The following is a 14747-nucleotide window of genomic DNA, read 5'->3' on the forward strand; positions in this document are numbered from 1 at the left end:
CGGATCAGGACGCGGCCTGTTCTAACAAAAACGATCAGCTCCTCGACTCGGCTCCCCCGAAGCGCTACTGCGGGCCCTGGCAGGGACAGGGGCGGGCACGACCCTCCCTCACAGCGAGCAGACGGTGCCGGAGCTCGGCCCCAAGCCCCTCGCCCACAGCCGCGGCTCCCCCTCAGCGGCCGGGCGCGGGGCGGGCGCCCCGTTACCATGGCACCGGGCGGGCTCACCGGCCCTCGAGCGCGCAGGCGCCGGCGGCCGCGCCTCGCGCATATGCGGGCGCTCCGTCAGCAGCACTGGGCGGCGGCGCATGCGCGGAGGCCGGTGGGGTTCTGTCAGCTGGGCCCGGCGGAGCTGCGCTCCTTCCTTCCTTCCTTCCCTCCCTCCCGCCCCGGCCATGTCGTACGGTCCGCTGGACCCCTACCGCCCCGGGGCGACGCCCCCGCCGCGGGACTTCGGCGGCATCATCCAGACATGCAGCACCAACGTGCAGCGCATCGCGCAGTACAGTGAGTGCGCCCGGGCCCGGGGGGGGAAGGGGCGGCCCGGCCCGGCCCGGCCCGGGCGGGCGGCGCCCCGTGGGGAGCGCGGACCGCGGCGGCCGCCTCGCCGGCGGTGCGGGGGGGGGTCCCTCCTCGGGGTCCCGCGGGAGGCGCCCCCCCAGCCCGGGGCCGGCAGAGCCTCCGCCAGGGCGGTGCCGGGCGGACCGAGGGCCTCCCGGGGGTGGGGGCCTCGCCTCCCCGTGGCTGCGGACGCACGCCGGCCGGGAGCCGAGCTGCCTCCTCTGTGCGGTGTAATTAACAGCTTACATGACGCCGCTGGCCTGGGCGAAATTCGTGCTCCTGTGGCTCTCGGTGCGGTGTTTATGTCGCTTTTGCCAGGCTGCGCTCTTCATCCGCGGAACCGAAACCCTCTGTCGCCCCTGGCAAGAGCCAGGCTTCTGGTTCGCTTTTAGGTGCCTTCAGTGAGGTGCTGAAGTGGAAGCAGGGAGACAAAGGTTGTCACCCTGCCTTGCGCAGGGTGTCTGGGAGGAAGAAGCTGCTGTTGCAGAGATTTCTGAAGGCTGATGTTAACTTGCCCGTTTCCTCTTAACTGTGCTGGCAGAGTTCTGCAGGGAAGCGTTCTGCTGCTGAGCAGATTGCCGTTAAGTAAATGGTGTTGCAGTTTCTTGGTCATATGGTTGTTGTTAGAGAAAGTTATTGGTATGTAAGCTGGTCATTGAAATCCTAGTATTGATTGCTGAAATACTGCTTACTAAATGAGTTGCTTCCAAAAGTCTTTGATATAACCCCTTCCTAAGGATACAGTCTTTGCTAAAAAAGGCGTTAATTGTCCAAGTAAGTACCCATGCAATTTTTTAAGGGGCAAGGTCAGTTGAACATGTTTGTTCCTCTGAAAGTTGCTGACTTCTCCAATTCAATTATGCAAAGCTATTAATATTGCTGAAACTGCTTTGCTTTTGCTCAGTCATGTTCATTTCCTCTTGGTATAGGCATGGCTGCTAGTTGAATTGCTTCTAAGTTCACCACATAACACAGGTTGTGTGGGTTTGTGTTTTTCTTTTATTTTATTTTTTTTTCCCCCCTTTATACACACACCCCCCCCCCCTTCCATGGGACTTCTGTGAGCCTCCCCTTCTAAGTAGTTCAGCTTCTCTTTCTCACAGGACAAGCTTCCACTGTCTCATGACCAGCAGCCATCCTATCTCAGTGCACTGCCTATTTCAAATGAAACAAATAGCCTTACAGTTTTTATCAAGGTGGGTGGGAACACACAGAACATCTGACTTAACGTTACGGTAATTAACTTTATTACAAGTTTTATAAAAGCTTTCTGTTCAAGCCTAGGAGAAGAAGAGATATTGAAGCCTTAAGCCTGTCCTCATTTCTCCTTTCATTCCCTATAGGAAAAACAGCAGGCAAACAGTGGACACAGCTGACTATTATTCAGCCCTTTTGAGAAACTCTGTAGAGTTAGCATTTCACACAAAATGTACAGAATACTGGTGAGCTGAGCTGGCAAAACTGTTCCTTGCAAGACTGTTACATTACCTAAGCATCTAGAGCAGAGATTGAAATGTTTTAAGTAATCTTAAGTGTAAAATAGTCAGTATGTGGAAGGCTTTATGGCCTAAAATTGGAAGGGTTTGGAGACTGAAAGCTGTTGACTGAGGGGGCTCTCTGTGTTGATATATGTACCCACTATCCAAAGAATAAATAGCTCCAGCCCCTTCCTTCGGCCTTCCAGACACTTTGCTCTCATTTTGTGTAGACTCTCTGTGTTGCTGTTGGCTGAGATAAACTAAGCACAGCGAACTGCTGAACCTGGCTTAGACCAGGGCAAAAAGCACATTGGCTGGCATGAAAATGGGACTCACACAAGAATTTCCCCCAATGGAGAAGGAAAAATACATCACAGATGTTATAGCACAAATGCCATATGCAAAATCCTTGATATCTGCACACAGAGTATAGTCCGTGTGCCATTTGTCAGTTTAACTTGACTATGAACTTTTCTGACCTTCCTGTGGCTGACAGAGCTGTGAAATATGTGCAGTCTTGCTTGCTAGAAGCCATGTTCAACTCAGTGTACAAGGAGCTGCTAAACAACTCCTCATTCTGTGAGCTAATAGAAGTCTAGAATTCTCAGCGAGAACACTTTTGCTGGATGCCAAAGCTAGAATACATGCCGAATTACTGATTAAATCATGTTGCAGTCTTAGCTGAGCTGCCATTGTTATAAGCCATTGGACATCACTTTAAAAGAAGTGGCCATTGTAGGAATCTGCTGTTTCTTCAGCAACACATTTAATCAACTGAAGTGGCTTCCTCCAGGCTGAAAGCAGAAGTTAGACCAGTAGGATGTCACTGAATTGGAAGTAGCTCGTTAAACTTATGGGGTATTTCAACTCAATTCAGCTGCCTATAGAACTATACTAAGTTGATCCTTCTTGGTCTTGCCTCTCTCAATGTTTGAGGGATAGCATATGATTTCATGATCAATTTGAGCCAATCAAACTTTGTACTGCTGTCATAAGTGGTGTGCCCGGCATCTTTAGTAATGCTAAAAATTGTGCAGCTGCAGAATAAAGTGGATCAGCTTGTTGATCTGTCAAAAAAATAATCTTCTAAGGTAAAGGGAGTAGGGAGAGAAGATGGTACTTGCTTTCCAGGTAGGTTAATGGTTTGATATGATTCATTGTGTGGTTGCATGATCATCGCTGCCTACACAAAGAAAATAGTGGAAGAACATGGGAGATGAGGGGAGAAGGAGGACTAGAATATTTCTTCTTGCTACATCAGGATTTCAGATTGATGCAAGCTACCCATGAAGTGCACCATTGCTATCTGCTGTTCTTGAAAGATTGTTTGTGCCAGTATTGCAAAAGGTTTGGGCTATCATGAGTAGAAAAATTCAGATTTTTTTTTTTTAAATTCACAGCAACCCTTGGCTTTTTCTTATTTTGTTTTTTTAAAAGAGTACTAATAATTTAAGTAACTTTAGAATATATAAAAGTGGCAACACAGCATAGTAAAGTTGTTCTGCAGCAGTGATAGCCTGAAATACAGAACTAGCAAGGCTGGTAGACAAACAGTTATGTTGGTTGGTCTAAAAAGGCTGGGGAAGAAGAGTGCATGAGCTTTTAGCTCCACAGACTTGTCTTCAGAGTATGTATGCCTCACTATTGCTTTCTTGCCTGAAAGTTAGTCTGTTAGGCTAGATCATGTCTAAATGGGAATGTTTAAAATATACTTTGCATTTAAAGCAAAGAATGTAATTCTTGTCTTACCAGCTTGAGTTAAGTCAAACATTGAGAGAAATCTTTTGGGGGAAAGCTAGAAGAATATATTCAAGAAGGAATAAAATACCCTGGAACTTGTCTTATTAATGCATCTTGTGATCTCTTTATCTTCAGCTGCTCAAATAAAGAATTTGATGAGCCAGCTGGGAACAAAGCAGGATTCCAGCAAGCTGCAGGAGAACTTGTAAGTATTAAATGAGCTAATATTTATATAGGTTCTCTTTCATTTCTGCCTGTACTCTTAGAGGAACTGGGTTACTTGTTACTTGCTTTGGGGAGATACTTTATTAGATAAATTTAATACAGTCCTACAAACCAAAAATTACTAGCTGCCTTAAGTAGTTTACTGCATGAATTAAGGTATTTCTGCAGGACTCTGGAGAAGCCATTCAAAACTGCTGGATAGGAATGGTTAGAAATGGTATAGTTTATTTTAAAAGAGTAGTAATACATCAGCCATGCATTAGCTGTACTCTGAGGACTAGCCATAGTAGCCTCACTTGTGGTTTAGAAGAAATGAATGCTGTACCAGGTACTTGGTCCTCACATAAGAGCAATAAGGAAAAACAGCAAAGACGACCCATAATTGATGAAGAAGTAGCTTGTAGTACAGATGGATTTAGGCACTAGAAAGATTAGCAATCTTATATGGCAGCCAAAATGACACATGTAATTTCAGAAGAATAATATGCCAGTGGGGAACAATATAGAACACGTTTAAACAGTCATAGTCCAAACCAACTCCTAGAGAGACTGAACAGGGAGTCTGTATGTCTGTGCGTCTTCTACAAACTTGTAAAGCATAAATTGCAAGTTTTGAGAAGAATAATTTCTGGAGTCATAAAAGAAAACTTGAAAGTAAGTTCTTCCATTATCTCTTCATGTGACTGTACCTTGAATCTCTGAATATGCAACTTCCCCATTTTTTATAATAGTTGATTTTTGGCTAAGTTCATAACTTGTGGTGATAGCTACATTTGAAGGATGAAATCAGAGCCCAGTTGGGAGAGAAAGGAATTTGTTTGCTTGAGCTGCTCAGTTGACTTGACCTGTATTTAATTGGTAGATTAAAGAACTAATCACTGGTGACCAAACAAATGTGTTTCCATTTAATTTCATTGTAGAAATGGCCCTCCTGTTCAAGGTGAGAGTGGTTGCACTCCACAAATTGTCAGCTGCCATTCGAATTTAATAGAAAAATGCATGGGCAGTTTATTCAGCTCACATATTGCAGTTCAACTTATACAATAATGCAGGCTGAATAGTTTGATTTGTGTATCTATTGGGCAGAATAGATGACTTACTTTTAAGCATCTTGTATCCATTGAATGCCAAAAAAGTAATGGTTCAGTATTTTGTGTCTTCCTGGTTTACCATATCAGTTTTTGTGCATATGGCTGCAAAATAAAACTTGTTCTGTTCTCTGTGAAGCAGTAGCATTCTTTCTAATAAAATGCATCTTTGATGTACAAGGTGATGTCTTTACATTAAGCTCAGTGTAACTAATGTCTTTCTGTATTGTGGTACTAATGAAGGTGCTGCTGCACTTGATCCTTTGCAGCAATAGCTTTGAGTTGCAATGTTGTTGGAAAACATAAAGGCTCAAGGGAAAGCCGTGCATTTCCCAAAGTAGAAGCTGGATCATTCCTCTCTCTGACCACAAATTTTCACAAAAATGTAGGAATTTAATCTCTCTGAGGCTCTGTACTTTTATCAAATGTACATTTAACCAATGGAGTTGGCAGTTGTCAAGTGAACAATTAGTTACCAATCAGTACCCCAAGGAATTTGCCCTAAAAGAGTGATTATGTTCACTGAATAAAGCTGTCTCTCCCTTGAATTTCTCTCTCTTATGCCACTGGAGAAAAATATATTTTTAAAACTACTGAATTATACTAGTTAGCAGGGAGCACAGAACTTCTTTGAATCTTTTTTTTAAACATAGTCCTGAGTCAAGTTGATGGTAAAAGCTAAAAGTACATCTCTGTTGCATTAGGGTAAAAAAAAAAAAAGCCACCATACAGATGTGTGATCTCAGAACCCCTACTTGGTCATTATTTTGGAAAATGAAATGCTCAGACTGCTTTTTATGTAGAAGCTTGTGTAACTGCTTTTGAACTTTTATTTCAGGCAACAGCTACAGCATTCTGCAAACCGCCTTGCCAAAGAGACCAATGAGTATCTAAAGGAGTTGGGGTCTCTACCACTTCCTCTGTCTGCTTCTGAACAGGTAGGCACACAGAGTTTTTCTGGTTGTATTTTTAAATCACTCATTTCATGAAACTAGCTTAGACCACAACCTCACAAAGCTTGAATTGGCACAGCAGAAGAGACAGCAGCCTTTTGCAATGAAGAATGTTGCTGAAGTAGGGAACATATTAAACTGGCTACATCCTGGCTGCTTATGTGACACTGGAAAAACAATGTTTCCCGTGGCAAAAAGGTATAAAACTTACTTGTGTGAGATAAGAAGCCCTAAGTGTTTGGGGATAGCTGAGGCTGCAATTCTGTTTTTCCGAGCAAACTTCTGAAAAATAATATTGTTTACAAAGTGCCTGGTGATGTGAGGCAGTGTTTTAGGATAAGAACTCATAGCAAACTGCATGTCAGTATGAAATGTGATCATGCCAAAAAGCTTTCCCTTACATGTGATTTATTAGCCGGGGGGAATCTGACTCACCTTGCTCATATTTGAATAAAGCAAAACATAGTGAGGCAATGACTTTGTGTCTTGCCAAATAGTCCTTCGAGTTCCCCTTCCCTATGGGAAAGGGAAGTGACAGTCCTCTGCTGTTTCTTGCTCTACTTTAAATCACTACCACAATATTGACACGTCTGCTTTTGTGATACTGTTGTGGGGTGATTGTGGATATGGGTCAGCAGATGTTGTCTTAGTCTAATTCTGTATTTAAAGGTTTATGTGCCAGTTGTAAGCATGGCCACATTTTGCCTGTTTGTTCAGCAAATATTTTTCAGTTAATCTCCCTCTGGTGAACAAAATCCTGTCATGTGCATCTCACTGAATGCAGCAGCAACTTTTGAAGCCTAGTGAAGTCTATTGGAGCAGTCCAATCAAAATCTGCAGGAGCTGGCATCAACATACTGAGGATCTCCTCTGACAGAAGGGTTGTTGCTTCCAGATGGCTCAAATGGAAGCTGTAGCGTATTATGAGGCTGCTGTAGTGTCTTATTATAGAAAAAATGAATTGAAAATATTTATTTCCTTGAAATGGCTGTTGAATTGATAGAAACTTGTTGAAGGATTGCAATACTGGAAAGCCTGCAATTTGAGACAGTTGTTGGGAATCTCTCTAATGGAAAACATAAGAACTGACCAGAGTACTGAGTGTCCTTGGGACAAGCTTTTTCACAATTTCGTTTGCCATAGCTGGGATGTTGCAACACCCAAAGGAGATGGTCTGTGGAGGCTAAATAAGTTGAGACTGTAAAATGAGGATGAAAAGGAATATTACAACTAATGTATTTGGAGAAAAGAAAAACTGAAATGTTTATCGGGACTAAGGATATTCTTTGATCAAATAACAGCAAGCTTGTAGTGTGGCACAGCTGGGAGAGACAGCCTGTGAAACTGGGGTAATGGGTGTTGTCATTAGTTCTGGAAGTGTGGGTATTCCTGTATTTGTAAGAGAGTTAAGGGGGTTGTCTTATTAGGACAAGAGAAAGTTAAGTACTACCAGGTTGGCTAAGTAGAGGAATGGAGGGTAAAGGCATTGTAGGTATCCAAAAGGCACATCATTAAATATGGTGGATTACTGGAATGTGATTTGAATAAAAGTAATCGTGTAGAAGTCCTCTCTACTTCAGACTTACAACTAGATTGAAATTACAGAACCTTATTGCACAAAACTGTTCTGCAATAGGCAAGGTGTACAGCATTTTTTACAACAAATTAAAATATGGTGGGTTTTTTGTTCTCTCCAGTGTCCCAGAATGCCAAACCAAAAGGTTACTTGAATGCCAGCATTCATTGTTGTTGTTATGATGATGATGTTTTTTTTAAGAGTCTGACAGTTACATTATGAATGGGAATATCTGAACACTTGTTTTTGTTTCAATTCTTTAGCGCCAACAGAGGCTTCAGAAAGAACGTTTAATGAATGACTTCTCCATGGCCTTAAATAACTTCCAGGCAATACAGAGACGAGTGTCAGAGAAGGAAAAAGAGACTGTAGCAAGGGTGAGAGCTGGCTCCCGTATCTCTGTAAGTATTTATAGGAATTTTGTATTGATATAGTGATCTACAAGTCTTTTGAGAGTTCTTGTACTTACCTGCCAACTTCATAGCTGTCTACTGACACGTTACTGAGTGCAGATACGTTACTCGGTGCATTAGTTTTGTCATTCCAGGTGTTGTAAGTAGGCACTCATTTCAGTGTGTTCCTTGTCATTGTTAGTAGAGGAGGGGAGGAATCCTGGTAGTTGCAAATGTTGTGGAGGATGAGATGGGGAGTCCAAGCATAGTTAATAGCAAAGTATTGCAGGCTACTTGTTGCTTGACGTCAGCCCTAGACTAGAAAATGTAAGAGGTCAGTTGGAAGCTTATCACCCTTTAAATTACATCTTAAATCTCACACTATGTTTCTTTATTTTCTTATAGCTTCTGTCCTGCTAATATCTCCAATGTACGTTCAAACTTTCTCACTATTATGTTTTGACAAACCCCTGTGGCTACTAAGAATTCATAATAGAAAAGCCAGTGAAAGCATTTTTCTCCTCTTGCCTTGGGGTTTTGTGTTAAGTATGCATTCTTAATTTCTACAAGGGAACGCATTTATCCATTGGATTATGATCTAATTTTTTTGCTACATGTTGCGAAAGGAAGTGAAAAATGACAGCTGATCTGAGTAAACAGCCTAGCTGCTTTTGATTGCTCAGTTGCCTCTGATTTGCAGAGACAATCTGGATCTGAAAATTAATCTAAAGATGAATCTAAATCTAATTTTAATTAACCTAAGTAAGATCTGAATGTTGAAGTGACAGTGGCATTCTCAAAGAACTCTTTGGACAATATATGCCTTTGTCTTCAAGATACTCCTGTTGATTTTGAGAGTGGTCCTGGTAGTCTGCAAGACTAATAACTCATTTATCTCTTCCAGGCTGATGAGCGGTTCAGAGAAGAACAGCTTGTTTCATTTGATAGGTAACAGCTTCTGGTACTCTTGATGGTTTACTTTTAACTATATGTAACTGAAGTTTTTGTGGTGAGATATGTTATTGTAACTTGGGCAAGGCTCTACAAGCTGAATGCAAAGCAGAAAGATCTGAAATGCAATTATTACAGTACTTGTAATATACAATGTAAAAAATTAACTGCATATGACAGTATTTTATCCTTCTTAAACATAGATTATGTGATTGCTGCACTGAGGGGAATAGTAGAGACCCTAGTATGTGGCAGTTGGAAGCTCCTGGTTTTCTGGACTGTGAGCACAAGATTACCAGACAGGATTTCTGTCACTGTGACTCGTTCCACAAAGACCTGTATATTTATTTCATGGGTTTGAGTGTTCTCTAGCAGCCTAGTTGGAGCTATTACAGAGTAGTGGATGAGGCTGCCTTAAATTCAGAAGTCCTGGATACTATGCACTGGCAAATTAATCCTAGAACATGCATAAGAAGACAGCATTACTGTCACCTGTCAGATAGTTGCATAGTCGATGGGTTTGTAAAATGTTATATCAACTCTACAGTGTGGTAAAGAGAACTCAAGACACTCCATATCTGTGATTACTGTGTCAGTTTCTGCTGTATGTATGTTTGAGAAAACTGGGATGAAATGTGTTGGCCCTATCTGTACAAATCCTTTAACTTTCTAAATCAAGAGACCTAGCTTACATGTCTTGTCTATACATCCTCCCTCTGCAAGTAGCATTTCATCTGATCAGCTGCTTGGTGTGCATCCCCTTTATTAGCCCTGTGCTTTCACATCCTGAGTCAGGAGTGAAAACCCCAGGTTGTTCAGTTATACAGATGCTGTGATGAGTTTGAAGGCCTTGCACACTAAAGCAGGGGGAACCAGACAGGTACCTGTTCATGCATAAGCTCTTAGCTCCGTGAGAGATAGTGGCATACAGCAGCTGCTCCACGTTCAAAGTCATTCTTGTGTGCTGCATGTCAGAAACTTCTGCATTAAATATCTGAAAACCCTGCTGTCATCTCAGAGCTGAATTGCTGGAATAGTCAGCTGTCTCTGACCTAGTCATGTAGTTTGTCTTCATTTCTTTTGGCATTTTGAGACTTTAAAACTTACTGTTTAGTGTTGTATACCTAACACTGGAATGTTACAGTGCTTTCCAGCACAGTTCTCTGTGTTGAGAAGAGAGAGATGTTGCCCTTGAAGAACTTTCTATGCTGAACATATAGATGGCCTTTATTATAGGTGCAGCCTTCACTATAATTGGTGTAACTTGTGCAGCACTTACAAAGTACCAGGTCATCAGGAGAGAGGTAGACTGGGATGCAGAGTTATTTGGTTTTAACACCTCTTTTTGTGTGTGATTTAATTTGAAGTTCTTACTAGACTAATAAAATACTAGAACAATTATCTCCAAATGCCAGATAACAAGTGAGAATCTTTGAATCAAGATGCTTGTCAGGTGCTCTTTTGTTCTGATAATGTTGTGCTTGCAGGCTACTCTCTATCAAAACTTTCACCCTGATTTCTCCCTTTTGCGGGGTAATGAGAGGGAAGGAAGGTACAGGTATAAAAAAAAAAAAGGCAGAACTGAAAAAAGATTTCTTCTATAATGCGATAGATAACTGTCACATCCTAGAAGAGAGTATTCTATGCATGTAACTCCTTTCCAGTTTCTTCACTTTTCCTGATCTGTCCTTTTTTTTTTTTTTCAATTGTTCCAATTTGTAACCATTGTCACAAATCAGTCCTGTCTCTGTATACAGTTGCAGGGCCAGGAACCTAGGGGTTGTTCTGTAGGAAACTATTCAACTTTAACTCACTGGTGCTTTGCTATAAATGGAGTGTGGAGGTACCTATACTCAGAGAAGGAGTCATACTTTCTTTCCATCTCTTTCCAGTGGTGAAGATTGGAATCAAATGCAGTCTCAGGAAGAAGATGTGGCAATAACTGAACAGGACCTTGAACTTATTAAAGAAAGAGAAACAGCAATCAGGCAATTAGAGGTGACCAGTAGATCCTGCACAGTTAACAGTATTGGGAGATAAACCAAAGAAGTCGTGCAATGCTAACTAATGGGATGGGCTGAGGAGATCTGAAGGTGGAGGAACAGAGTTCCTTGTAGAGAGGATTGATGCCAAGATAATCTCCCTGCTCCTGTTGAAGGAGACTAGGTATTATTTTCCTTTGGTATTGACTGGTGGTCCTTCAGAGATGGTAGGAGCAACTCATGATACAATGTTCATCTCAATTCCATACTGTGCTAGTCGCTAGTGTGATGAAACAAATGTTCAGTAGCAGGAATATTATAGGCTCCTGTGTTAATCCCAAGTTTCATAGACAGTAGCATCAAGTCACCAGACAGTGAATGACTGTATGTGTTCTGACACTTTGAGCAATGGTCAGAAGAGGTACTAAGAATGAGGATTAGAAAAATTGTAACCAATGTTTGTTATAACTTGTTAAACTGTTGTCTTTAGGCAGACATTTTGGATGTCAATCAGATATTTAAGGATTTAGCCATGATGATTCATGACCAGGGAGATATGATTGGTAAGTGTGTTTGTATAACAGGAAGTTTCTTCTTAGTTCAATTACATGTTTTGCCCACATAGATTGAATTTTCCAGTATTTTGTATAAAAAGTATTGTATTTCTGATTTTTTTTTAACCACTGAAGCTCTGAAATATTTTACAATGAGTTCTCTTATTTTTCCATAGATAGCATAGAGGCAAATGTGGAAAGTGCAGAAGTCCATGTGGAAAGAGCCAGTGAGCAGTTACAGAGAGCTGCCTATTATCAGGTAAATTCTGTATGCTTGCGTTATTGTCAACATACAGTTGAGCAATAATGGAACAGGCATAACAAGACACATACAGAGGACTGTAGCACACCAAACATGTTATTAAAAACAGCTTGTGCAAGCTGACACTCACTCAGAATTGTGCTGCAAAGAGTAGATAAAGCACTTGAGTCAAAAACACAGTATTGAAATTAGCCTTCTACTTCAGAGGATATAGAGTCAGTCTGTTTTTTCACATAGGTGTGCTCAGCAAGTTTAAGTGTTTAGCTGTCTTTGCTGTTCTCAGGAGTTAGCAGAACAGTTAAACAAGAACAAATTCTCACGTTTTATCCGTCTTGTAAACATATTAGCCAAGACACTGAAGTGCGAAAATCCTTGCCCAGACTTGGGAAACTGCTGCAAATCCTGTCACCAGAACCCTTCTAACTGCTGAGTTTCTATCCTGTAGTCTGTCCTCCTTCTCCCATCAAATCCCTTGCAGTGGTTCTCACTGCTGCTTAAATCTCCTTTGTGTATCATATTCAATGTTTTCTGTAGGTTCCTTTCATCATTATTGTCCCTGTAGGTCCAGGTTCTGTGAAGGAATAAGGGTTCTGCTTCAGTCAGTCCTATACAGAGTTTTGCTGCTGGGACTTCAGGCTTCCACAGAAGATAACAGCTTGAAAGAGTCCAATTTTTTAAATTGGGAGGTACTAGAAGGCAATAAAACTCCAGTGCTATTTAGCACAAGGGAGGGAAAGTAGCTTTTGCCATCTGGCAGTATTTAGTAGTATTCTCTCTCTCCATGGTTTCCTTTACAAAGTTTTGACATCTAAGTTTGGGAGCTATTGGACATGTATTGGATGTGTTTTTCTAGATGGAGAAGGAAGTGGTTATATATAACTGTCCTCAAATCTTTAGATACCAAGTAAAAAATATTTGGTGTATATGGACAGACTTTAGTTTCCTATGATGAATCAAGTGATCAAAGCTGTAAAATCCAAGTACAGTAAATATGTATTAAATCATTTAAACTGTAGAAATGAAGTGCTATTTCCAAACCAAACCCAAGTGGCCAAGGGGAGATTGTATCGGAGAACTGCTTAGCAGTTTTATTAGTCTTACCTGGAAAATCTAAATACCTAGAGATGTTTGGCTTTCCTTTGAAGCCATGGTGTTGTCAGTTAGGATGAAAAGCACGTGGTAGGTGTTGTCAAGTTCTCCTTTTGCAGCCAACTTGAAGTAAAGCTTGCATTTTCCTTAAGAGAAGCAAAACTTGTCATATTTTGACTGAACTGCATCTCTTAGACCACTGTGCTCCTAAAACTAAAAACATTTATCTGTAGGATCAGTTTAAGGAACATGTAAAAGTGTTCAGACTACACTGGCTACTTCTCTTGAATAAGTATGAATATCAAGTGCTCTAGTTTGCCAAAGTTAATGTTGCTAACTGCTAGACTTGCTTTTTCTTCTTGTCATCTGTTCCTGGTGTCAGTGGCTTTTTTTTTCTTCTTTTATTAGAAGAAATCCCGTAAGAAGATCTGTATCCTGACTCTTGGTCTTGCTGTGGCTTCTATAATCATAGGATTCATTATCTGGCAGACAGCAAAATGAAATCTTCACATGGAACCTAGTCTCATTGCTGAGATTTTTTTCCCCTCAGAGCAAACAGGCTGACTAGTGTTGGAAATGAATTGACCATCCTGAGAGAGCACAAGCTGGAACTACTTCTAGTAATAGATATTAGCAACTAATGTGCAGATAACTAGTATTTGGAATTAGTGAAACATGGAGACAGTATTTATCAGTTTATATTTTTATGTAACTAAAATCTTGTGATTTTTGCTTTATGTAATGTATTTATTCCCTGTCCCAACTGTATGCTGAAGTGTGATCAATAATTGGAGATGTCTTGTTTTTGACAAGTGGCACAACTTTAACATTTTATACGTATAAGTAACTTTGTTGGAGTGGAATAAGAATGACATTCAAAGAGGGCACAACACCAATTCACATTACCTTAATGCAGCAGTTTCTAAAGTCTCCAGTATCTGCCCCATGGTTTTATTAGTCTCCAAGTGGCTGTGGTTCCAGATTGTCTTGAAGAGAAAGATGATGTTACAGATTTGAAAGGCAAGGAGAAGTATGTATGGATGATAGTTGGAACCACCGCTTGCTGCTCAGTTTAGCCTTGAGACTTGTGACTGTGTAGTTTAATTTTCTGAGAATGGTTGGGGTGGTTCTTTTCCAAAATGCATCATCTGAGGACAGGATGTTCTTTGACTTACAATCTAACAATGCAAGTTCCTTAGAGAAACTAGCTGGTGGTTTATTATTGGACAAATAAATATCTTCCAATGCTGACTCTCAAGCACTAGAAATAGAATGTTTAGCTGCTTGCTCCTAATTTGTTTTTAGAAGCTTCCAGGGAGAAAATCACACAAAGATGAGGAATTGGGCACCTAAGTTTACAAGCTAGCAAGATAGATGAGTATTAGCAGAAATCTTGCTTCTGAAGTAGTACTCCTAAAGCTCACTTGTAGTGTACCAGTAAATATTATGTGGGGCTTGTGAACATCTGGTATTTTCTATACTTTATGAAACAAAGTGTAGAAACGGAGTGAGTCAAGTGCTAGGTTTTTCAGACTGAGGATGTGTGTGCAAATTAAAAAGATTGCTGGTTCCAACTGTCTTGCTAGTAGAGTTGGACAGAATGTAGCAGCCGCTCCTTGCTTTGATGTAGCTCTGAACTGAAATGCACTGAGGGAACAGTGATCTGTCCAAAGCCCAACGGAGTGTGGTAAATGCAGCATACTGACCCATTTTGTATTTAATCCTTATTCCATGTCTCCTGTATAATAAAGTAAATGTGAAAGCTGGGAAGGGAGGGTGTTCTCCCAGTTGCACAGTGGTTTGCACTATTGCGCCATCATTCCATCTAATAACCATCAATAAACACTTTTAAAAGCCTATGTCAGAACTTCTTTCTCTTGCAGTTTAGACATTGGCA

General features: G+C 41.2%; 1 protein-coding gene across 2 annotated transcripts; it reads left to right on the forward strand.

Moving 5' to 3' along the window:
• Window positions 1–358: 358 nt before the first annotated feature.
• Window positions 359–14615, forward strand: STX12 (syntaxin 12). 2 transcript variants are annotated; one of them, XM_075047723.1, is made up of 9 exons: window positions 359–506; window positions 3914–3983; window positions 5930–6029; window positions 7884–8021; window positions 8917–8960; window positions 10856–10961; window positions 11436–11508; window positions 11676–11758; window positions 13259–14615. In XM_075047723.1, the coding sequence occupies exons 1-9, from the start codon at window positions 395–397 to the stop codon at window positions 13349–13351; spliced, it is 819 nt and encodes a 272-aa protein (XP_074903824.1). In that variant the 5' UTR covers window positions 359–394; the 3' UTR covers window positions 13352–14615. The 2 variants fall into 2 exon arrangements, with proteins under 2 accessions (XP_074903824.1, XP_074903823.1); XM_075047722.1 differs by lacking the exon at window positions 359–506 and adding an exon at window positions 1694–1756.
• The last annotated feature ends 132 nt before the right edge of the window (window positions 14616–14747 follow it).

The sequence above is a fragment of the Buteo buteo genome, chromosome 16 (genome assembly GCF_964188355.1).
Source record: "Buteo buteo chromosome 16, bButBut1.hap1.1, whole genome shotgun sequence".
NCBI classification, from domain to species: Eukaryota; Metazoa; Chordata; class Aves; order Accipitriformes; family Accipitridae; genus Buteo; species Buteo buteo.